The 24,189-nt window shown below is 43.7% G+C and overlaps 1 protein-coding gene, 1 long non-coding RNA gene and 1 other non-coding gene across 18 annotated transcripts; 2 read left to right on the forward strand and 1 right to left on the reverse strand.

Moving 5' to 3' along the window:
- Positions 1-1,861: 1,861 nt before the first annotated feature.
- Positions 1,862-23,970, forward strand: LOC107270081 (cytospin-A). Of its 16 annotated transcripts, XM_025087513.1 has the most exons (15): positions 9,431-9,725; positions 9,845-10,515; positions 10,601-11,313; positions 12,742-12,845; positions 12,914-13,344; positions 13,514-15,374; positions 16,680-17,048; positions 17,133-17,345; positions 17,425-17,880; positions 17,958-18,393; positions 18,675-21,206; positions 21,781-21,978; positions 22,044-22,238; positions 22,869-23,251; positions 23,338-23,970. In XM_025087513.1, exons 6-15 carry the CDS (start codon positions 15,003-15,005, stop codon positions 23,425-23,427), a joined length of 5,244 nt encoding a protein of 1,747 aa, XP_024943281.1. In that variant the 5' UTR covers positions 9,431-9,725; positions 9,845-10,515; positions 10,601-11,313; positions 12,742-12,845; positions 12,914-13,344; positions 13,514-15,002; the 3' UTR covers positions 23,428-23,970. The 16 variants fall into 16 exon arrangements, with proteins under 16 accessions (XP_015600233.1, XP_024943278.1, XP_024943276.1 ...); XM_025087511.1 differs by having other exon boundaries at positions 9,431-10,515; XM_025087514.1 differs by having other exon boundaries at positions 9,431-10,493.
- Positions 6,052-7,924, reverse strand: LOC107270085. Its single transcript, XR_003060413.1, has 3 exons — positions 7,669-7,924; positions 7,426-7,582; positions 6,052-7,348 (listed from the first exon to the last, which is right to left on the reverse strand). It is a non-coding gene; the product is annotated as an uncharacterized LOC107270085 (long non-coding RNA).
- On the forward strand, positions 8,337-8,408 carry Trnac-gca. The gene has a single exon. It is a non-coding gene; the product is annotated as a tRNA-Cys (tRNA).
- Positions 23,971-24,189: the final 219 nt, after the last annotated feature.

Genomic DNA, 24,189 nt, shown 5'->3' on the forward strand with positions numbered 1-24,189 from the left:
ATTCAGAAGTGAAGTTCTGGATGAGAACTCGCATTTCAGCCGCTTTTAGGTAGCGATGCGCTGCTAACAGGGAAGCAGCGTATTGTAACATGTACCTTCAACCGCGTTCGGAATCATTCGGGAAGACTCGAGCATACTCGATTATGTCCGGAAGTATTCGGTGGCATTCGGAAAGCGCGAACTTGATATTTGGTGGAAACTGCAGCCATCTTTGAAATTCGAAATTCAAGAATTCCCTTTCTTCAAGGCAAGCTATTAATAATTGATACGATAAATTGTTAAAATGAAGTAGGTATAAAACTATCATAAGACAGGCATGAGATGAAAAATGACAAAAATAAATGGTTGTAGATCGCCATGGAACGAAAGGAGAATTTAACCGTCGAATCGAAAGCATTATTCGTACAATTTGTAAGCGGCAATCGTGATATATACTAGAGACTAAAGCAAATAAATGCTAGATTGCGAAAGAGTAGAAGAGACAAATGAATGAAACTAACAGAGAAAATGGCAACGACTGAAATTAAGAGGGGATGAAAAGATATAAGAGGTGCATAGCAGCGGTGGAAACTCGCCGAAAAGAAGATTAGTTTTTGCTGTCGCCACTCGTGTGCGAGTGGTACGGTTGAAGGTCCTGCCCTCTCAAGAGCTTCCAGGCTCGATTTCACAATCAGTGAAATTTGCCCGGAAGATTTCGTGGAGGATGAAAATCCCCACGATTCTGATAGCCTCTGAGCATTGAACACGGCCGAAATGCCTAAGGATGACGTCACGTACGAAACGGATCACGTCTATCGAAAAACTTGCAAATTTCTCACTCCCATCTGATTAACTTCGCGGACTTCGTCCACTTTGGCAACAGCCTCCATCTTCTCCACCATATTTGAGTGACCTGTCACTTTAAACGTGTCTCTGCCTACATCTCCTAACAGGTCGCTGTTAGTCCCAACATGGCGCCTAATAGCGCACTTTTGAATTCTTAAAAGTGGTTCTGAATACAGTCACCTATAAGCTCACTAACAAATAATATAAAAGCGCGCTATTAGCACTAAAACCGAGTCTCTGAATACGGGCTAAAGTGTGCGTCGTCATTTTATAAACAACTTCTGCACCTCTGGGTCCTAATCACAAGTTAAGATGCAATAATTTTGTAAAATATTCTTTTAATTCCTAACGCTATCCGTTATAATTACCAGTAAGAAAGACATCAAAAATTGAAATTGCAGTGAAACGTACAAAATATTTTTTCTATTTACCGGTTCAATCAGCAGGTACGTCGATTTCATTGATTCAATTAATAGAATTACACTGATTCCCAGTGTCATACTTATGACTGTATCGTCCAGTGACTATTAACTGAAAGCCAGTAAATATTAACTAATTAATTTTTAGAGAGCAGATCACTAATAATTCCTTTTAATGGATACTCAATTACAGTAAAGACTACCTTTTTCATTACCATGGATCAATATCCAAGTGTGCCTATTAGTATTCAGGCATGATCCAAGCAATGGTTAACAGTGTCGCTGACCTACACCTATTCCTTCACCACCTTCACGTTCCTGTCCTCGACATTCCCATCTTCCCTCCGCGACACATGACAGTTGGACATGCGACTGGCTTCCCAAATCGATTTTCGGCGAAAGACTGTGGATGTTAAAAAACTTGAAGTACAGTAACCGCAAATCAGTCTTCATCGCACGTTCAATCTATACTCATCCTCCTAGTGACCATGAAGATGATGATGATGATGATCAACGTCCTCGTCGTCGTTCTCGTTGTTGTTGTCGTCGTCGTCGAGCGAGCGTGTCGGAGTAACCAGATAACAGTCGAAGAGTGCGCAGTCTTGCACGAGCTGTCGGTGGGGAATCGCGCGCGAGTCGAGTGCCTCCATCTCTGCTCAGCAGAAGCAGCCACGTGAAACGAGCCATTTTGGTATCTGAATCCTGATCGATTATAAAGTTCCCATTGACCAAGGTATACTTCACCTGAGGTCGAAGTACACGAAGGAGCTCGGACTCATATAGGAATATCGAAGGTTGACCAGCTCTGAATGATTTCTGAAAGAAGATTGAAGATTTGGATATTAGTGTCTGTACGTGACCCTGGGAAGATCAATGAAGAACTTCTTCTCTTACCATACGGAAGAGCATGTGTAAGGAGAAGAGATGAAGAGAAATGTATAATCGTAGCAGTGAAAGTTCTTTGCTCCTTTGAGTGCTCCTGGTCTGCTCACGTGGGACGGTTTCAGTACTAGCATCATGCCAGGTGGGTAGAATCGCAATGTGAGTTCTAGCGTGGAATGAAAATAATTGGAATTAATAGAAGCGGTAGTAACTAATACGTAGTAGCCATAAGGCGCAGCTGGATGGAATGTATAAATTGGTTCAAACTACTAGGAACGGTATTGTAAATGCGAGGAATGTAGTAAACGCAACGAGTAAACGAATGAAAATAAAGGGAACGATTAGAATGCGTACAAGGAGGAAGGAGCATTGAGGTATTTGGAGCGCGTCCAGGAGGAGGTGCACGCACCGCGTCCTGGACGATGCGGGGTCGTCGACGTCGTTACGGATTTCACAAGGGGATCGACGCGTTACCTAACGGCACGCCGCAAATCAAATTAGTCTAGCTTAGATCGACTTAGGTTAGAAGGTCACCCACTTCGGGGAGAGCAAGGACAGCTCTGACTGTCCCTTCTTCTTCTTCCTCCTCCTCCTCCTCCTCCTCCTCCTCCTCCTCTTCAATTACACGATACCTGTACTTGTCTCTATAGAATTCTGACGATGCATCCGTTTCATGACGCACGCCATATTTTCTCTCCTTTACGACTCTTTCCACATTCGAGCTCGTTTCGGTTCTCCAACTGTCGAAGAAGACGTTGTTATTCGCTTTACGTGTCCACTGTCCCACTTGGCCCACCCACTTGCATGACTGTCCCAAAGAATTTCACTGAAGACAGCACACGGAGCATTGTTCGCAAGGGTGTCAGTGTCTGAGGAAGAAAAATAATTCCAGTAAGAATCGTAGACTGTCTAGAAGTCTAGAAGTGGTACCGGATGAGCGCGGCACGCGCCAGTCGCTTTTTACTTGCCTTCCTACTCCATCCCCTTTCACCTTTTTGCCACCCTTTCTCCTCTTGATCTTTGCTTTTATTTCACGGTGCAGCTCTCGGCTGCGGCTTCCTGCCTCGTTCTTTCAGGCGTCTCGTGGCCATAGTAATTTTAGCTCAGGACACTCCGTAAGTAGTGGGCACAGCGAGTACGCAGAGAGGAGCTGAAGGAGAGAAAGTAAAAAGAAGCGTCAAAGGAATGAGCCCTTCGAGAGGAAGAGATAAGGACAGAAGATTCACCGTAGAGGAAAGTATAGATATAGAGTAAGGTGAAAGAGAGAAAGAAAGGTAGAGAAAAGCCAGAGCGAGAGCGTTCCGAGCAAAGGTGGTAGAGATGGAAATAGAATAGAGAGAGAGAGAGAGAGAGAGAGAGAGAGAGAGAGAGAGAGAGCGAAAGGGAGTCACGTCGAGAGGTCACGTTCGAAATGGAATGGAATGGAATGGAACGGATTGGACAATGTCAGTTCGCGTTTAACTGCCGAATCGTACGCAACCAGTATGTACGTACACGTTAGCGCCGATAAACGGTAAAAGAAGGCGAGAGGCCTCCGCCGGGCCTCCCTTCTTCTCTCTTCTTTCTCTCTCTCTCTCTCTCTCTCTCTTCCTCTTCCTCTATCCCATCACCTAACATTCGCCATCCTTCTTCAACTCGCAATAATTATTTATTTCCTCTCGTCCAATCCACTACCTGCTCCTCCTGTCATACGTGAAATTTCCTTCATACGTGCCGTGTGTACCTCTGTGCCCTCCTGCTGTCTCCAGGTGAGAGTATACAGACTCCCCGTGGAGGAGCTCGCGAATTACGTCACATGGTGCTCCAAGTATCGGTGCCGATGATCCGCACCTGCCATCCATCCGTAAGTTGATAATTGCCTACAATGAGTTTATCTAGTGAGATATATGACAACAGTTCTGTACAAGTATTACGATTTTAACACGATTATAAGAATCAGGATTACGGGTTACCCTGGAATACATACATATATACTTACGTAGTACACGACTTTTTACAAGGACGACTCCTGCAACGGTATCCTGTACTCGCACCTGTGCGTCCGCACGATCCAGCCAAGACGAACGCCCTCCATAGAGATTGTGATAACGATAAACACGGCGATAGGATACGCTCTAACCGCGATCTGGCTCGCGCTCCCAGTACGATCGTGGGCTGATCCAGGCCGATCCAGTACCTCTACACTACCTACCTACCTGCCTACCTATATCTAACTATAATGTCCAAGTATACACCTAGTGCAAGAAGTGTAGGCCGGCTACGAGAACGTCCTATCACCGCCACTCCCTTACGCTCTATCTCTACGTACCTTTCAGGATCCACGATATATCCTGTCGATGAGATACCCACAAGTCCAATGCGTAAGATCCCAAGAGTGATCCAGTCCACGATCCTTTTTCATTATGATCATTCGATTCCGTCGATGGAATTGACTCCTCCGCATCTGCCAGAAGCGTCAGAACTTCCTCTTTGATTAGTGAGAGAAACACAGGAGGGAGTCTCCGGGCGATGATCTAAGCATCATTCACTCATTGTCAGTCTACAACAAAGATCACGATCCCTATTGTAATGATTGTTATACATAGTGTATCTGAGTACCTAATACAGACTTGAATATATACGTAGGCTGGAGTCGTTAAGGAAACGTTACGTAAGGTGCGTGTGCGCACCCCTTATCCAGCTGGAGTATCCAAAAATACTTTTATGTATTTGGTACTCGGGTCCTATTTATTATGTACTATAGTGAGTGTACGTATACCGGTACACGTGTCGCACAAACGTGCACGCTCGTTCATATGTATATATGTGAATACAATCTGAGAAATAGCTGCACGATACGTAACGTGCACTGTATGTAAATTCACTTTGAGCTTCCCTCAACTCGAGTTCGTTGTCGACTGTCCGTACGTTTGCGGTATTCGGAGTATCTTTCACGAATGCCAATTCGTTATTCACTAGGAGAAATCCAGGTAGCATTTCTTGACGATGTTAGAAGGGTACACGTGCATCCGCGTAGCAGATTAAATATGTACAATATAAATACGTATTATACTGTGTACACGAACTAGACGCGTGGGATAGTTTTGAAATACCACGTAAACTTCTTTACCGGCAATGTTTCTCGTGGACGCCATTGTTATGCCTGTCGGTCAAGACAATATATAATCTAATTGGATTATGTCGTATTTCTGCTGGTCGATCGTTTCTTACAAATCGTAACATTTAATAGTCGTGATTTAGCATGCATGTTTGTTACTGGCGAAATTGTTTAAATGTGTCAAGAGTCGTTATTAATAGTCGTTCTAGTCAAGTGTGAAATAAACATTAAATATGGCGGATCTTTAGAGTACGAGTGTGTAGGGTATTTCTAACGCGTGAGCTCGGTAAGGATAATGGCATCCGCCGTAGAATAACCTATTGCCAGCGGCATTGTGCTCTGTCCAAACGTTATGTCACTGTTGTCATTTGCGCGAGTTCTTTATCAATGATCTGGCACGCGTCCTCGATGACTTAACCTCTTAATGCAAACGTTCAACTTGCTAGATGAAACTTTTCTTGTGTCATTTCGAGCAGACCCAGTGCAATCCCAGTGTTCGAGTATCTTCCCTAGTCTTTGTTCTGCTTTCTGTATTCCGTGTTCTATCCTTCCGCGTGTCTCTTTTACTCAGCAATGGAAATTTACGCCGGACAAACCTTCGCCGTTGCTGTTTCATACGTTTGGTAAAGAAGAACGCGTCACGCACTCGAGTAACAAGTAGGTAGTAACGAGTAACGAGCAATACTACGAGTCTTAGGTACGAGCCAGACGTGCATCTTTATTGTACTCTAACCTATACGTACGGATCGAAGTTCGACGAACCTGCTGAAGATTGCCAAGGATCTCTCTTATGGATTGGAATATGTAGTGTCTGCCATAATGCATTAGGAAAGTCAAGAAATGTTTATTGGAGAAACCCCTAACGAGATAACTCAGGAGAATTTTATACAAGTAAGCATATACAATCTTACGCGTGTTAATGTATTCTATATTATTAATTAGAGGTTAGGAGCGAGAGAAATCTACGTGGGTACTTAAAATCGAATTTCTTTCTATAAATACGTGAAGAGTGACGGGGGAACATATCTGTTCGGTAATCGTTTGATACGGAGCTAGGCCATTCTTATCACTGAGATAGTCTTTATCTTTACAAGTTAAACTCCACTTTGTCTCAGACTTCAGCAAGTTAGTCGTTAACGCACAGCCGTTTTGCGTATCTCCGTGCGTAACACGAGCAGTCAGGTTAAGACTGTGCGGTTACACATTGTGCATAATTCAGGACTGTTGCATCACCTGAGGATATTTTTGTCGATTTGTACTCATTTCTATGATGGAATCATCTTCGGGTGGTATACAGGCTTGAATAATCGTGTATATGTGTATCTATGTTTATACAGTCGGTCCACGAGTAAAATATCTTAAAGTGACAGATAGGAACACGTGTTTTATCCTGAGGAGTTCCATAGTCTGTCAGATTAAAGTATCTTGCTCGTGGATCAACTATACTTACCTGAATGCTAGACACAAAGTAACATTCGTGAAGTTTATTATTTAAGAAAGAAATCGGAACCGCGAGTGACCACGAGAGTTTTTCGAGCGTGCCCAACCGAGAAACGTGTATAATCTTTACATATAATGTCTGTACATTTACAGGTTCTGCCTGTTACTGCTACTTTGTGAATTAAATCCATTCGCGAGTCGATCGTCTCCTCGACCTGAGTGCGTTTACAAGTCGCTGAGTGTTTTGAGTGATAAAACAACGTGAAGTGGTAGTAGTGAAGTTTTCGAATATCAGTACCTGTTTGTTCCGACGTAAATAAGAGACATTGCGTATGTTCACGTGCATCTGAAAAAGGACGTAAACAGATTAGAAGGAAAGAGAGGAAATAAAAAACTAATAAAGTCAATTGGATTGTACCGTTCGGTTCAGGCAATTATTTTGGACAGCCGTTCAGTCGAGAATGACGCGAGATGAGGACGCGTGACTCATTCGCGGTAATATCGAAACGTTTTACGTAAGAGGTGCATAACGTAAAACGACGAGTGTTTCTTCTTTTCTTCCGTCATTCCCCCTGACCATCTCTGCCACTTGGTACTTTTCTCCTTCCACTGCCTACTTGGCATCTACTATACTTGGCAACGATTCCCGTGACGATTCAGAATGTTACAACAATTTTTCGACGCTCTTGGCAAAAATTCGGTAATGATAAATTATGTTTTTCTTATCTTTTACTTTTATTTAAGCTACATTATTACACTTACTGTACAGTATTTACGCGTGCATGTGGTTGCATACGATTCTTGTGGCATCGACTCGTTTATTACGATTTACCGTGACATCGTTTTCTATAGCGTCCAGTCAGACAGGTAGAGCCAGGAGAGTGCAGTTACAGTTTACGTGATATGATGGTAGATATATCTAGATGCGTATAATGTATCAGGGAGAACACGTCAATAATGAGTGTATAGATTATATATGCAAAGTCTCGTGGTTCTGATTCTTACTTGATATCTGGGGAACAGACAAACAGACAAAGTTAATGTTTGACAGTGGGTCCGTCGTTCTCTGCAGTCCTGGCGGCACGGTTTGCGTACGAAGGTCATTTCATCAAATGCCCTTTTGAGTGCAACTTCAATGACCAAAAGTGAAATTGTATTGTCAATGTGTCGTGTGTTTCAGGGTCGGAGCGGAATGTCCGTAGGCCCGGGAGGGCAGACGCCGTATAAGCGTACTGCACGGCACGCTACTGTTAACGCAACGACAACTGCGAAAACAATGTGAGTACAAAATAATATGTGTTACCGACCGATTCGTTTTTTTGAATAAGCCGAAGATTTTCGTCATTGTCGGTCTAACAGTTTTTGTCGATCGTGGCGCCATCGTTGGGAGAATCCTTGTACTGCGGGAAGACAAACGTCGCGAAAGATAAGTGGGCTGCTTATCTTCAGTCAAACGATAAAATGTGTAGTGACCAATTGAGTCGCATTTTCTTTCCTTATGAAACAATTTGACGCCTTTATAGTGCGAATAATAAATTATTTACGATATTGGGAATGTCTTATATATGTTTAGCTTTATGATAAGATTTCTAATGGCAAAGTAATTACTATTTATCAAATTTATAAAAAACAATGTCATATGTAACCGTCAAATATCAAAACTCTTTCAACTTGGGGATATAGCTCAGTGGTAGAGCATTCGACTGCAGATCGAGAGGTCCCCGGTTCAAACCCGGGTGTCCCCTAGAATTTTTTTTTATTTCTTCAAGTTCTATCATCATTCCAAATTCCCAATCATTTTCTTAATCGATATCTCAATTCAACCCTAATCACATATCTGTTCGATATACCTGCGAAAGTAATATTTATAAATAAAATTACAAGATGACATCTGATTGAAAATAATCCAAATCTTAACGAAAGCTAAATTACGAGAGCGAAGAGTCAATTATCCGTCTCCTTTTCAATCTCTTTTAAATATTCATTCAGCTCTTTCAAGCCAGTAAGGCCATTGACCCACAGTCAGCAATCGACCTGACCTCATCTATATTTTCCGAACGACACTGACGAATGCTCTTCGTACACTCAGAGATAAATAAATTTTCTCAATCAAACGAATAGCTCAATTAGAATGATTGAGTGCGCCTTCAATAAAGTTCATTTAATTTACAGATCGAAACCAACGCCAAGATCCACAGCTGCGTACACAAAAAGACGGGATCCAGTAGCCTCGCTATTTGCTCCTAGAAGAGCAGGAAACCGGAAGCTCCTTTTAGAAGATCGATCAGAACTGGAAAAAACAAAGCTAAAAGTTCGGTACGTCCCACAGATCTATTAATCATTGAACAAATACCTATTACCTTACTGCTATGTTTGCATAATCGAATTCAAATTTGATAGAGCTATTTCAAACCACTTCACGGTAATCGAAGGACAGTGCAGCTATTATGATATACAATGAATCCATGTATTATTTTCGTCCACACCCATCCTCTCGAGATAAGACTACTTAAATGTCACATACGAAGCCAGAGACACACGCTCAACGACCCAAGTGTACATGAGCACATGTGTTCGAATGACTGACTTGCTATGTCGGCTCGTGTACGAAAGCATCACTTGGCAGAAGTTCAATCGAGTCCATCAATGTGCACGGAAGACGCCTGAGTCAGTGTGTGATGTACAGAGACAGCGATGATATTTCAAATGAACAAGGAGCACATACATCTATTGATTGTCAACATCACGGCGTTACACGTGGTAATAATACTGTTGAGATTTGGCACATGCCATCTGCTCGTAAATCGGCGATCCGCTGAAGGAGTACGTTGCTCGTTGGCACTGGGTGCCATCAGGCCGTAGACACTGGATTGATCATCCTGAATGTTAATGTAAGATCGGAGCTGTTGAACAGCTTGGATAAAAGAGTCGACAGAGCGTCATTGTGGAATCGCAAGAAGAAGCAATAGAGATTCATCGTGTACCAGGATGCTGAGGATGTTCTTTATAGTATTTGACGAGAGCGAAAAATGCTTGAACTCAGCTCGAAGAAGAGGCTTGAGGTTAACAGATGGATTGGTCTTATGTTAGCAAAGCTTGTCTTGGCTTCTATTTATATTCTTTTCTTTTTTCACGCTTCCCTTCTTCTTCTTCTGCGTTTGCCACTTCGCTCGCACTACAGGAACCTCGCGCTGTTGCCGATCCACCAAAGTGGCCAGAAATTGATAGAGAATGGACGGGGAGCGGAAGTGCCTGTGGAGAAGTGGAATGCGATGCCTGAGGAATTGTCGAGGAACCTGAAACTAGTTTCTAAGAGTCTAAGATAACGGTTCGCTTCGAGACAGATAGATAATTGCGAGCACGAATGACGATAGCGTTGTCAGATATTACTGAACAATTGGGCAACCCGATATAACGCAATTTGCCGTCGGTTTCGATTGGCAATTCTGCAAGTGTGTCGAGGGATGGAGAAATAGACTTGTGGCCATGGAAAGCAGAGTGTCTAAAGAGTGACGACTGGAGTGAAAATATATTCTACGTTGAGATGCGTACAGTAGCCTGAAAAATTATTATGGGAATTCGAGTGTTACTCTGGTCCGAGTTATCGTTATTTTAAATCCCCGGAGGCGGACCGTGACGATTGTTACGTTAGTAACGCTTACGAACGGAGAATCAACCGTTCGAGACCGGCGACCCACTGACAAGAGTGCCGGACGCCGGCGACGCTGCCGACGCCGAGCGCCTACGAGAAGTCACGAGCGGCAGCAGCACTTCGTCCTGGCACTTTGTCGCGAATGGTGCGAGCTGCCTACATACCCAGTGAATCAAAAGTACAGCTTGTCGATTTTATTGGTATCTGCCAACATTCACGTATTTTTATATCGATCATTTCCATTTGAATTTAATTCGATCGATGTCATTTTCTTTTTATCACCAGGTATAACACCAGAGTAACGCTTGAACGGTATACCCTGTATACGGTGTACTGGATCATCTGGACATTTGATCAAGTATCGTGGAAAAAATGTTGAGCACGTGGTGTAAAGGTCGGTCGTTGGCACGACTCTGACTTTTCGCGCCCGATTCCCTGTCCAGCTCGCCGAATGGAAACGGGCCTTTAATTGGCGGATTCTTAAAGGAGACCAGACGACCTCAATTGACTCTTCTCGAGGAGTCTCAAGGAAAATCGAGTAGAGACGCGGACGTCCACGTGCTCGAAGGGACCGTTCTACGTGTCGTGTAGTTACATGAAGACAGAGACAGAGGGACGTAGGATGATTGCTGAAGAAGAGGAAAGAAGAATATGAAGAGATGGAAGTGGGGATGACGTCATCGCATTCAACTCGCGGAGTCTCCTGCTTACTCGGCGTATCGTCGCATGCACAGCACGGCGCTCGCGCGCGACAGTCGCGCCTTTAACGGACAATGCAAACGCAGAGTGCGATTGCATTATTATAATCGTCAGTATAGAAATGCGCTTACGCGCGTCAATGGCTGCAGGAGGAATCAAATGAAAATGCATCGGGAGTCACGAAGAGGAAGTTAATGATATTGAGATAAAAATAGTCGCCGCTTCCGACGCCTCCGTGCAAATGAGCTGGAGACATTCCTGCTTGCAGTCGCAATCTTAATTGACTTAGCCATTAGCAGGTACGCGTAGGTATTGTCATTGACATAGAAAGATTCGTTACGCGTCTCTGCTCGATGCTCGAAATTTACATTGGAATTTTGCGTAGCGACGCCTTCGCACACTACGCGTACAAAACGGCTCGGCCGTATTTGTCGCTCCGACTCGGTTAACTTCGGCTTCGTATGCTTCTTTTCTTTCGTCGCTCCGTCCTCCTTGCGTCCAGACAACGTAACAGCCATGCCGAAAGCAAAGCTAACATCCATGGGCGTCTTCTACGTAATCGGGATCCTGCGAAATTCTTATCTTATTATTGTCCAAGACGATTACCGCTCGATTATCTCTCTCTATGCTTAAGCCGAAGCTCTTCCTTCTCTTATAAAAGGCCATGACGTGCCTTTATTCAATGATTTTATTATCACTTTGATACCGACTCGTGTACCGAGTATACACGTATATTATATCTATACGTAGAAGATATCGCCAGTGCGGTTCAGCGAATATACATTGCGATAAGAATGCTGGCGTCGTCCATGACGCTGGTGATAACACCTCTAAGGTGTCGTGTGTAAGGACTTAATATCGGAATACTTTAACACACGTTGATCGTACGAAGTCGCAGATATTTAATTCCTCGTTGATATATTTGTCTTCTTGCTGGATTATGGTGTCTCGGATTTTGTATCTATGAGGTGACCGAGTACTGTACCTCTGTCCCAGGTCGGATTACTGGATCTTTAGTTCTCTAGAATTACATAAGGACGTGGATCGATGGCAGAACTCGTAATCGTGCTTCTCGATTCGATCTTGAACTTTCCGCATGGACGAGCAATATCGTGGAATGGTCCGGATGGCTCTTTACGTTGCTTCAGAAATCATTCGAGTAGCGCAGCAAAGGATGATCGCTCGCAGTGAGCTACTTGGGTTCTGGTTTTACTGTGTGAGACAGATGCCAAAAAAAAATGTAATAGAAAATAATACAGTGGTTTTGTTATTCGTCAGCTGTTTAATTGAGTACTTCTATTAGGCAATTAAAAGTACTTCTCTTTAATAGTACAATTAGCCAAAGAGCGGATACTTAGTTTCCTTTGTTCTGAAATTTTATACTGTTGTTTTATAATCTTTCCTCTTTTTTCTTAGAGGAGATAGTTTTGTGAACACTCGCGTCAGTCAGAGGATTTCCTGATGGATTATCAGAAACCTAAGTACACAGGGACTTATTTGAGACTAGTTAGTGCCCGTTGGAAACGTTTGGATCACCGGGTAGTAACGAGCCATATGTCGACCGTATGAGAAAACTGGTCGGACGGAGAGTCGTCTGCAGATTCCGTGGCCTCCTTACTCCTTAGTCCGCTTCAGGCCCCTTTATGGCCCCTTAACCAGGCCCATTTCTGCCGTCCCTTTCCAAACTTTCCATAGTGACGTTTCTACTCTCTATTCTTATTTTCCAGATCTGTTCTCACTGGGGAACAATATCCGTCGATGGGCAACCGTGTGATAACGGGGCCTCACGGGTCCCCATTTATCTCCCCGATTCACAGTAGTTAATATTAAGGTATAGAGATCGTAAAACTTTGTCGACGTCCACTTCCCAGATTCTCTCATCCACATTTAATCTTTCAGACCATCACCGTCAGTGCTCCTCGCTCTTCCTCGGACATTCATCTACGCATCCTCTTCCTTCATTCTCTTGATCCTCCACGAGTGGTCACGGACCTTGTAAGCCTTTTGGACGTTGACACGAGCAGCAGTCCCCGTTAAAAGACACGAGAGAGCTTGGGTCCTCGTATCCCTCTGGCGGTCCGCATACATACCACACGAGTAAGGATAGGGCCCAAATACTTCCCATGGCGTATTGGGACATACAGAGAATAACCCTGACTTGGTATGGGACCGAAGGGATCTTTAGGGATGAGAGGAACGGAGAACTGGCCGGCAGGAGATGCCCAGAGCGTCTCTGGCGGGGAGAGAGACAAGTTATGCCAGGACAGTCCTGTTGCTTAAGAGATGGTTTGTCCTATGTATACCAGACATTGCTGGTGGTTCTACTAGTAGTAAGTAGTTCTCTCTCTTTATAAAGTTAGACTCACTCTCTCTTTCTCTCTCTCTCTCTCTCTCTCTCTCTCTCTCTCTCTCTCTCTCTATCTCATTCCTTCTCTTTACCCTTACATACTGCGAAACTCTTGAGCACAAGAAGCGAGTGCAGCCTCTCTGGTTCTGCAGTTCTATGCCCAGTACCCCTACCAGCAACAGAGAATCTACCGTGCAGTGGGCCTCAAGGAAGTGGTGGTGGTGAAGAGAGGGGGGAGTAGGAAAACCTCGGTGGAGGGGGTCTTCAAGTCTACAGACTCGAAGTCGCACTCAGTAGCCGATGCACTGTCGTTTTGAACGCGCTGTACTACGGCGTCCCTGTGAACGTCCTTGGCGTCCAGTCGAAAGGCCGCTGGAACATTCGCGGGCCACGAGACTGTTGCCTTCCGTCTCTTGACTCTTGCGCCGATCGTCGTCCAGCATTTTTTTAAAGGTCGTTAACTGTAACTGCCTCGTGCCCCTCATCCTGTGGCACCCCGTGACCCGTGACAGGGATGCCTCTGCCGGATTCCTGAGCGAAGGACCTTGGAGCATGAAACTGTGAGATACGTGAACTCGTGATGGTGCTCGTGGACTCGACCGACGGGGAATCTTCGACTTGAATCTCGGCGTCTTACGAAAGTACCTTTGATCTCGGCGTTACGACCAGTTCTGGCCAAGGTGAAACGTTCGAAAGGCGAGATCTGGTGTGCGCCAACTGGTAAAAGCTGTACGATGCGTGAGAACGAGTGAGATGCTGATATGATAGTCTCTGATGGATCGGAGCAAGAAGCACTGAGATAGGAGTGCAGTTAGACTGAAGCATACCTCGTGGCAGACACCACTGTCTGCCCGCGCTCTCCTGCATCGTTGGTTCAACAAGTGGTCGGTGCAGCGCATCAACAAGTATTGAGAGACTGGTGGTGAAATGAAATTATTGTGCTGGAAATTACTTACTCGATATTCCTGTACTTACAGTATTAATACAACTGCTATTTAGTCTGAGATATAATCCTGCTTACTGGCAGAGTCTATACCTAGCTCGAGTAGCTAGAAGTGCGCACTCGGAGATTGTTGTCAAGATTACCCTAGTGTTTTTAAGATATCCCAGGCATATATCTGCATACCTTGGTAGACTTAGGAAGTAATACCAAGAGTTCAGAAGGATTTTTATGTCGATTTAGACGTTATCAGTCATCCTATTATGAAGAACGAGGCAGTGTTCTGCAGTGATTGGTGGATTCCTATTGTATGGGTGGCCGTAGGCCTGAATACGAGATTAAATGAGACTCGTGGTGCGCAAGGTGTTCTTCAGTGAGGAATGGAAAGAACGACAGGAATGTCGGTCAGTGGTGCTTGGAGATTGGTCATCCTCTGGACCAGTTGTATGATGGGGAACGAAGGATCTTGAAACTGTGCAGTGTACTCGGGCACCTCCAGGACGAGGTCTACCTGGAGACATAGAACGTACTCTGTTTATAGTTCGGTTAACGTGATCTCGATTGATTGGTTAATTGATGGAGTGGACGTATAATAATTAGTGACGCTTATTAATATCATTACCAGCTTTGTGTCTGTGAATTATGACCCTCAGGAGGGTCTTTGAATTTTACAAGAGTATCGTATAGTCCTTAGAGCGACCATGATGAAGTTCAAATCGCTATTTCGCAGAGGACAGCCGAGCCATCCGCCTCAGCAGCAGCCCCAACAGCAGCAACAGCAACAAGCTCAGGTTGGCTTGAGGCAGGCATCGAGCGCTTCGTCGCTCGAAGCTAAATCCGATAGTCTGCCACCTGCCTCGGGAACTTATCATCCCTCTGGCAAGGCTGCAGCCAAGGCCAACGCCAAGGGTCACGCTAAAGCTCCCTCCAAGAGTTCCGCCAGGATGCAGGAGCTCGAACAGGAGCTTGAATTGTTGCGCAAGGAACGTGCCAGACTCGAGGCAAATTTGCGAGAAACTGCGACCGACGTCGAGCGTCTCGACGAGCTTCGTAAGGAGCTCACTTCGCTGAAGGTAATTACTTACTTCTTTTGAACTTTAATTGCTTAAATAACTTTCATGTACTTCGTGCAAGAGAAAATGTCTTTTATTTAATTACACTTCTTCCTTTTACTTTTTACTTAGTTTCTCTGACCTTTCATCCTTGCCTCTCGTTCTTCTTTTTTACTGTGTTTTGCTTCTGCTTCGTCCCGGATTTATACTCTTTTTCTTTATATTCGCCACCCTGTTCTGTGACTACGACGTCTACGATGTCCTCGACCTTATGCGAATACCAGTCGGACAAAACTTTCATTATATTCAGTCAGGATAACTGGCGTATTTATACTGTGCAGTGCAGTATTAATACACAAATCTATATTTTTATTTACCCTAAATTGTATTATTGACTTCATTCTTGTTAAACTAACGGATAATTTCAGTAAAAAGATAAGAGATGGTACAACGTTTGTACAAGTTTCTCATTGATGCTTTTCATTCGGTTTAGAATTCGTACGTTGGAAACACTTTTGTGAATGACTTATTCTCTTGCTGCCAGAGGAACTTTTCTTTGGCAATTTTTTCTGATTTCACTTTGGGCCAAATGTCATAAATGGTTATTGTATAGTTTGGATCTGATTTACAACGCACGTCCTTGTCCTGCTAAAGTTTGCTGCATGAGGGTATGCCAAGGTTTAAATAAAAAAGAAAAACATCCCTGAGGTGTCCGCATTGCGTAACGGGTCGCAGCCTGTCGAGACCTCGAATTGCGAGAGATCGAAGTTACAGTTGGGAGTTGGGAATGTTTACTAGTAGGAAGGTGGAGCGGTATTCTCAGAGCATCCGAGCGTCCCGGGCGAGATGAAAAAACGTTACATCTCCTCGCCTACGGTAAAATATTTCACATTGAGGAAAAACGTTCTGATTGTGCTTAATGAAAATGCACGTTTCCACGTAGAGCAGAAAAGTTGTGATTGATATAAAAGGCTCGATGTTGCGGGAGCTGTAGACACGAACAGACGGTTTCGTGTATCAGGGCGAACCTAACCTCCTACGCGTGACAGCTAGGTTTATTTCCTGAGGCTAGACTTACCGAATTGCCTTGAACGGTGTAATTAAATTTCTCAGGAACTCGAGGATCTCGACTGCGTTGTGACCTGGGGGATATCGGTTTTCCGTAATTTGAGAGTCTCTCAGCCGCGACTAGTGGATAGTGTGGTTAGAGACGGTTTTGACTGGATGTTTTTTAAGCAACTCGATACATTTTGAGGAATTTAAAGTCGTCAGTATCGTGAAATTCTGTTCATTGAGTAATTGCGGATTCTGTTTGGTTACATGCAGGAACAGCATAACGTGGAGTTGGAACGTCTCGCTGAGGAAAACGACACGTTGCGTGCTCGTCTTCGAGATGTGGCACATTCTCCTCTGTCGGATTCCGAGAAGCAGCAACTACTACTTGATGCATCAAGACTTCATAATTCTGCACCTGCTTCTATTGCAATACCACAGGAAGATGGATCTATGGCAATTTCAAACACAGCCCTGGATAGTCCACAATGCACAACACCGGATTGGGATAAAAGATCTTCTAGCTCTGTCTCTGAGGTTTCTGTTGCCTGTCTACAAGACAGGATTTTACAGATGGAAGAAACACATTATTCTACCAACGAAGAGTTACAAGCAACTATTCAGGAACTCAGTGATTTGCAGGTACCTTGCTTTTCTGAATTTTATTCAATCGTAATATATCATATCGAGAGAGTTTAAATGCATTACACATATTTTATTTTATAGGCACAATTAACTGAGCTTCAAGCAGATAACGAGAGGCTGACAGAAGAGAAAGGTGTGTTGTTAGAGTCGCTATGCAGACAAACAGAGAAATTAGAAGATTCTCGATCAAAGGTGGATACACTGCAAGGACTTCTTTTACGCGAAGAGCAACCACAAGAATCACCACAAGGTTACAATACAGAAAGAGAACAGAAACTTGTGGATCTGCTTAAGGTAAGCATATGTTCAAGACATTACAAACTGTTGCGATTCATGTGAATTTTGTCTAATCTTGCATATATAAATATTCCAGAGTGCGCAAGAGGAACGCGAATCTTTACTTTCGAAGCAAGAGGAACTTACTTCAGAACTAAAAAGTTTGCGCGCTACAGCAGATGCTAGTGCAACAGAGACTGAACGACTAACCAAACGAGTGCATCTTCTGGAATCGACAGTGGATGCCGCCAACGTGGAACGTAAACAGCTGGACCAGGAATTAGCCGAAGCAAGACAAGAAGGTGCGAGTCGTAGCATCGAGATCAGTAGGCTGGCCACTCTTCTAGAAAATGCTCGCGCCAAAATCGAGGAACTCGAACAGTCCAGACAGCTGGAGAGCAAGAGCGAAGCCGACGAACTCCTGGACGCTGCACGACGTGAAAAGGATACTCTTGAGACACAAGCAGCGGCACTTCAGGAACAGCTAGCACGTTCGCACTGTGATCACGATCGTCTTCGAGACCAATATTCACAGCTACAGGAAGAGTACAAGGTGAGTCTAACTACGAGAATCCGTTTCATCACGGTAAGGTGTTACTTGTCATCAATTACGTCTCTCTGTCTTATCAGGTGGCTCGAAATAACGCTAAGTCTGCGATCGATGATCTCGAGTACCGGCTGAATCAACTGAAGGAAGAGCGAATTTCTGTTAACTCGGAACTACAGCTTGTGCGAGATTCTCTGGCGGAGTTGCAGGCTCAGTGCCAACGGCATCTAGAGGACAAGCGTGAACTCAAGGCCGCCCTGAGCGAAGCGCAGAGGCGAGAACGCGATGCTCAGGCTCATAATTATGAACTAGATCGTGCCTTAGCCGAGGAGCGTAAATTGCGCCAGGAGGAGAGCACCGAGTGGAAGCAATTCCAGACTGATCTTTTAATGACCGTCAGGGTCGCCAATGACTTCAAGACTGAAGCACAGAGTGAGTTGGAACGCGTCGTTATGGAGAATAAGGCCCAAAGAGACAAACTCAGGGCTCTTGAGGCTCAACTCGACAAACTAAACAAAGGTGAGTCACTCTTTTCTATTTTTGACACCTGTCACGTGCATTTTGTGATATCAAGGTCACGGAATTACATTAACCGAAAATTTATTCCTGTAGTAGAATAATCAAATGTTATCGAACCGACAGTGAATTTACTGTGATTGACATTTTTTAAATGTAATGTCCTCCGTTAATTAAGGTCAAAAAGGATTTTTATCAATTTGACAGCTAATTTACATTAGGGGACTTATTCATCTAAGATTAATTTGAATATTTTTTTCTGGCACTTTTGAATTACGGATTAGAGAGCAACACGAGCTCCACTGATAGGTCGTTCGACAAGATCAATACGTCTGACAGAATATCGACAAACGGAACATTGAAGCGCGGTCGTAGAATTTTGAAAACACGACCCGAGCCCAAGAAAATATTTTCGGAAGCAAATTTATCCGATTCTATTGAACGAGTTTTGTATGGTGAAGACATGTATAGTAAAGTGAGAAAAACATATCCAGTTCCGACAACTAAGAGTCTCGATTTGAACCTTTCAATCAAAAAAGAAGAAATCAGTGAACCACCAATCCTGAAGGAGGCTGTACAAATCGCTGATAAATTAGAGTCCGGCAGGGAAGTCGAATTTTCTCCATTCTTTATCGTGGACTCGATAACCAATTCGGATGCTGGGACGATTTCCGATTCTTTGACTTCACAAACTTATCCTATGCCAAGTTCAAAGTACGACGAAATCAAGATGTACGCGAAGATGAAGAAAGAAATTTTACAAACACCTATATCACTGGAGAATGAGAATACTTTCGAAAAATCCACGGACTCTAAGAATGCAAATTTGGAAAGCGACATGCAGGAGAATTATCCAAAATTGTATACACCAGTTACTTCTTGTTCTAAGATGCCGAATGTTGTTGAAAATCCAATTTTGAAGGACATTACGGCAATTCAAAATACTGGAAAGGATTCCTATGGCATCAACATATCAAACAGCCATTTTTTTGTGCCAAAGAATTACGTCTTTTCGGATAGTAGCTATGCCATGAATGATCTGCAATTTGAGGTCGATCCAGGCATGAACAAGTTACTCAAGGAGAGTCGAGGATTTGATGGCAAAATTAATAACAGCGTTTCACTACCAGATTTAATTGCCAAACAAAATTTTGAAAGCGAGGAACCATTAGAATACAATGAACCTTTATATGCCGAAATAATTGGATACAGTCCTGAAAATAGTTTGAACATCGATAAAAGCAGTTCATTTGGCGACAGTGTATATAGTACCATCCCAGAAATTCCACCTTCAATACCAAAAAGACCTTTGGTAATTAACAAAATAGAAAAAACTGAAATAAAGAAAGACAAGAGACTATTTCTAAAGAAAAAAGAGTCAAGACCAAGCAGCGAAATCGTCGATTCACTTCTTGATGATTTGACTTACCGATCAATTCCTAGGGCACCTAGAAAAGATAATGATTGGTCACGATCCTCTAGTTCACTGGAGGACCTGAGAACATACAATAAATATAGCGCAAACAAAGAACCCGGTAATTCTCTCAAGTTCAACGATAAGATACAACCAGGAAGCGCACGGAATTCAAATTACACTGAAGTAACTTCAACTCCTAAGGCATCTAAAAGCTCGATTGTTGAAGGTAAAAAGTCTGAGAATAAATTCGATAAGATTATTAATGACATTGAAGTGGTGACTGCTACGCCAATAATGATTACCGATTCAGACAGTGCAGAAGATCGTTCGAATTCGCAGAAGATCAAAATGGATCCGAAATCTAAAGAACCCATCAAAGAGATTTCTATCCAGAATCCAAATCCAGATTTAATAATGGAGCCAAAAATGTTCTCGCTAAAAAGACCAGTACGCACTGTAGATCCTGTACCGTTACCTAGAAAATCTTTGACTCCGCCACCGGAAGTTAGTCCAAAGAAATTGATATCACAAAAGCGTTTCACAGTGAGCGTGGTCCCGGAATCGGAAATACCACAACCAATGAAGGTAACGATTCGAGAAAGTCCAAGTTCCACGTTAGAAAGACGTAATTCTTACCCATCATTCGTTTCATCTGAAACGAACAAGGAATTATCTGCGGATGACCTAGACGGTAGAAATTCCATGCCTTCCTTGAACGGTGATTCCCAATCTCCTCAATCAATGTCATCGACTGCTCAATCACATACGTCCTCGTTCGTAGCATCAAGTGGAAAGCGAGTCGACTCCAAGGAAGGAATATACGGAAAGCTGCGTCACAAGTCCGTAGCAGACGTTCAAAAGAAATTCGAGGAATTGTCAAAGAGTCGCGACAGCACTTTAACGGCCAATAGAAATTCGTCATCGTCGCCTAACAAACTGTCGACTAAGGAGTCAAGTTTTGCTGCGTCGTCCGACCAATTAATTCAGCACGAGTTTCGCAAGCCGACCGACAGCGATTCGAACGAAGCAAAACGCAACAGGTTCCTGAGGGAGTCGAGTGTCCAGGAAGATTCTGTGGTCTTGCGTCACAAGAAATCCAGGAGTTTTGACAGTGCACAGTGTACCTCCTCGAAATCTTCATCATCGAAGAATCCACGAGAGTTTGGAAAGGTTCGACCAAGTTCCTTCGACGATATCGAACCGGTTGTTGTCATTGAGTCTTACGTATCTGAAAACCAGGAGAAAGACTCAGAAATCCTGCTGGACAAGAAGCGCAACTCCTTTAACGAGCGCCACTCTTCGCTGAGACGAAGATTCGAGACGATCCTGGAAGACGTGGAATCGCGACCTGATCGAGGTCTACGAGGACGCTCCACGTCGGTCAGATTGCCTAGCGACCGTAAGTCGCGAGAATAATTGTTGCTTCAGTAGAGGGGCTCGGCCGGTCGAATTGTTGTGTGTCCTTTGCTCGAGCTAGAAGAAGAAAACTCCGCCATTACTTTCTTTTACTTGTCCACGTACAACATATTTGGGTGCACATGTGCATACGTACCTGGGCTATTGTGAATCCTTGTAAATCATTGTGGACCAATCGTATATCTTCCCACAATTTTTCTAATCCTTAGAGTTTTTAAATCCTTATGCTTTTAATGTATCGTCCAGTTGACAATGTACCTGCTTCCACGTTCACGTACTCGAGGTTCACGGGATGACTCCTGATCGACTGTGAGTCACGAAGAGTGTCAAGATGTTTCCTGGGACGTACCTGAACGTCATTGTCAGAAACAACAATAAATGCCTAATGTGTTCGTCGTTGGGAAGTGAGCAGCATACGTCATCGACCGTCCAGTCGATAAAATCGTCTTTTACAATTTCCTCTAGAAATCTACGCTTTGATCTAGCGCTTCCGGCTTTGATTTTTATCTTGAAGTCATTAGTGAAATTCGTCATTGACTTATCCTTTCTATTTACAGCTAATCAGAAGAGCACAATGCCACCACCAGCACCAAGACCGGCCAGTACGCCGACGGAAACGCAGCAGAGTGTCCTTACCAGTGTCCAGCAGGAAATGGCGGCCCGACGTAAGGCAAATATTTCACGTCAGGATTCAAGACTCTCTGTCAAGTGTCTAATTGAGAGCATTGAGAATGCTACCAAACAGGCTAAAGCTGGTAATCACGCTGTTTGCATACACGACGTTACTCTGTTTAGAAGTGTCGCCATCTGTTGGAAGTAGAGGGTCTGATTCTTTGTCCAGGTCCAGGAAGTCGCAGTAGCTCCACGTCCTCGTTGAACTCAATTGGTACAAACGACATTATATCACTCAAGGCACCACTCAGGGATCAACAGCAGACTAACAATCTGATCTGTACGAGCAATCCTACGAATAACAACAAGACCCAGTCGTCGAACACCAGGAAGCCGCTGTCGGGTAATTGAACTGCACTCAGCCTGTACCTAGCATAAGTGCGTTACGCGTGGTGCCATAATCTCGTTGGATTGACGTATATGCTTGTAATCTTGAAAAATATCTGTTTGCTAATTGCTTTTTGCAAAATCAATTTGCAATATTTACATACAAGGTGAACACTGACAACTATTAGCAATCTTGACAGATTTCTTAGACAAATTTTTGCTTGCAACGCTCATGTTTTGTCTATTGAAGAAAAATGCTGTTAGAAAATGCACGCTTCTGGTATCAATATACTAATATTGTAACGTCGATACTTTTTCTTTCAGCAAACGAGCGCCTTGTATAATTGCATGCAACACGACTTCTTTTTTTTTTTTTCTGCACGTTAATAAAACTTTTGGTATATCCTTTTATTTCTGTCTCTCTCGCACGCACGCAGTTTACTTTAAATTCACTTTACAACCATTAACCTTACCTATTCGGCTAGATCCGAAATATTATTCCCAAGAGCGTCCCAGGCACTAAAAGTCATTCTAGGCTAAGACAAAGAAAAAGATGGCACGCAGTAAAACCTAAGAAAATTGAGTCTCGCCGAGACGCAAAGATACATAACAGAAATAGTCATTGTCCTTGCTGTCGGTAATTCAGAGACGAAGTCGGTTCCCGTGGTACTGAGTCCTGGCGAACTACTGGATTCGGCGACACTCAACGCCAAAGCTATCGACTTCGTGAGACGCAACAGCGTGACAGATCTCTCCGAGCGTAAGGATCCTCTCTGCGGTCTAGTGAAGAACGGCGGCTCCAAGAGGAACGCCCTCCTCAAGTGGTGTCAGAACAAGACAACCGGCTACAGGAATATCGATATCACCAACTTCAGTAGCTCCTGGAACGACGGTTTGGCACTTTGCGCCATTCTTCATTCGTATCTGCCGGATAAGGTACCCTATGACTCCCTGACACCTACCGAGAAGCGCAGGAACTTCTCAATCGCCTTTTCCGCGGCTGAAAGCGTCGGAATACCCACTACTCTGGTAGGTATCCCCGTTGCTTGTTACCTTCTCTTTATTTAAAAAAAAAAAATATTTAATCATTTAGTCGCCACTTTTCTCAATTATAGAATATCGGCGATATGTGCCAACTCGAGCGACCTGATTGGCAGCAAGTCATGACCTACGTAACGAGCATCTACAAGCACTTCGAGACCTAACCTAATCTCTCAAGTTCCGGTGAGTCGGCGTCGTCGCCGTCATCGATTGAGCCAAGGAGAACACGACCCGCCGAAATCCATTTTCCTTAACCCGCTCCCATCCCACCCTCTTCTCGAATTAATGCAAGCAAAAACAAGGCATCTAGTCAACCGAACTTTGCGGAGGATAGGAGTTTTTTTCTCTTTCCTTTCTTTATAATACCAAGAGGATGGCGAGGACTCGAATTTCCTCCAAGTGAATAACCGAAGAACTCCATAGCCTGTGCTGGCTGGGAGGGGCATTTCATCATGTTGTTTTTTCTTCCTCGTTTCTCAATCCCTCCTTAGTTTTCCCTTATCCGCCTCAGTTTTTTTTTTCTTTTTCTATTCTTCTCTGTACATATAACTACTAAGAAGTCTGAGACTTTCAGCGATACGAAGGAGAGAAATACGTCGAAAGGAATTGCTTTTCTAATGAGACTGAACACACACCTACATACACAGCTACGAGTAACTTGTATACAGAACACGTACATAAATACACGCAGGCATATGCTATACAAATTTATGTATATGATATAATAATAACAATAATAATATAATATTAATAAGACGCAGAGATGGGTGTAAGGGAGGAAGAGAGGAAGCGAAGAAGCTCAGAGAGAGAGAGAGAGAGAGAGAAGAATGTGTTTGTACGTTATAAGACAGAGTGTTACAAATGAAATAAAAAGAGACAAATAGAGAGGCGACAGAATCGAGAACAAAGAAAAATCACGTAACGGA

This window comes from Cephus cinctus, unplaced genomic scaffold (assembly GCF_000341935.2).
Source record: "Cephus cinctus unplaced genomic scaffold, Ccin1 Ccin1_scaffold0696, whole genome shotgun sequence".
NCBI classification, from domain to species: Eukaryota; Metazoa; Arthropoda; class Insecta; order Hymenoptera; family Cephidae; genus Cephus; species Cephus cinctus.

Bases quoted from the DNA above. Each gene is read 5' to 3' on its own strand.
- LOC107270081 (XM_015744745.2), top strand. From the start codon at position 6,064: ATGTTTATTGGAGAAACCCCTAACGAGATAACTCAGGAGAATTTTATA. The intron at 7,942-8,835 runs GTGAGTACAAAA...TTTAATTTACAG, and splicing joins ACGACAACTGCGAAAACAAT to ATCGAAACCAACGCCAAGAT. The intron at 18,394-18,674 runs GTGAGTCACTCT...ATTACGGATTAG, and splicing joins ACTCGACAAACTAAACAAAG to AGAGCAACACGAGCTCCACT.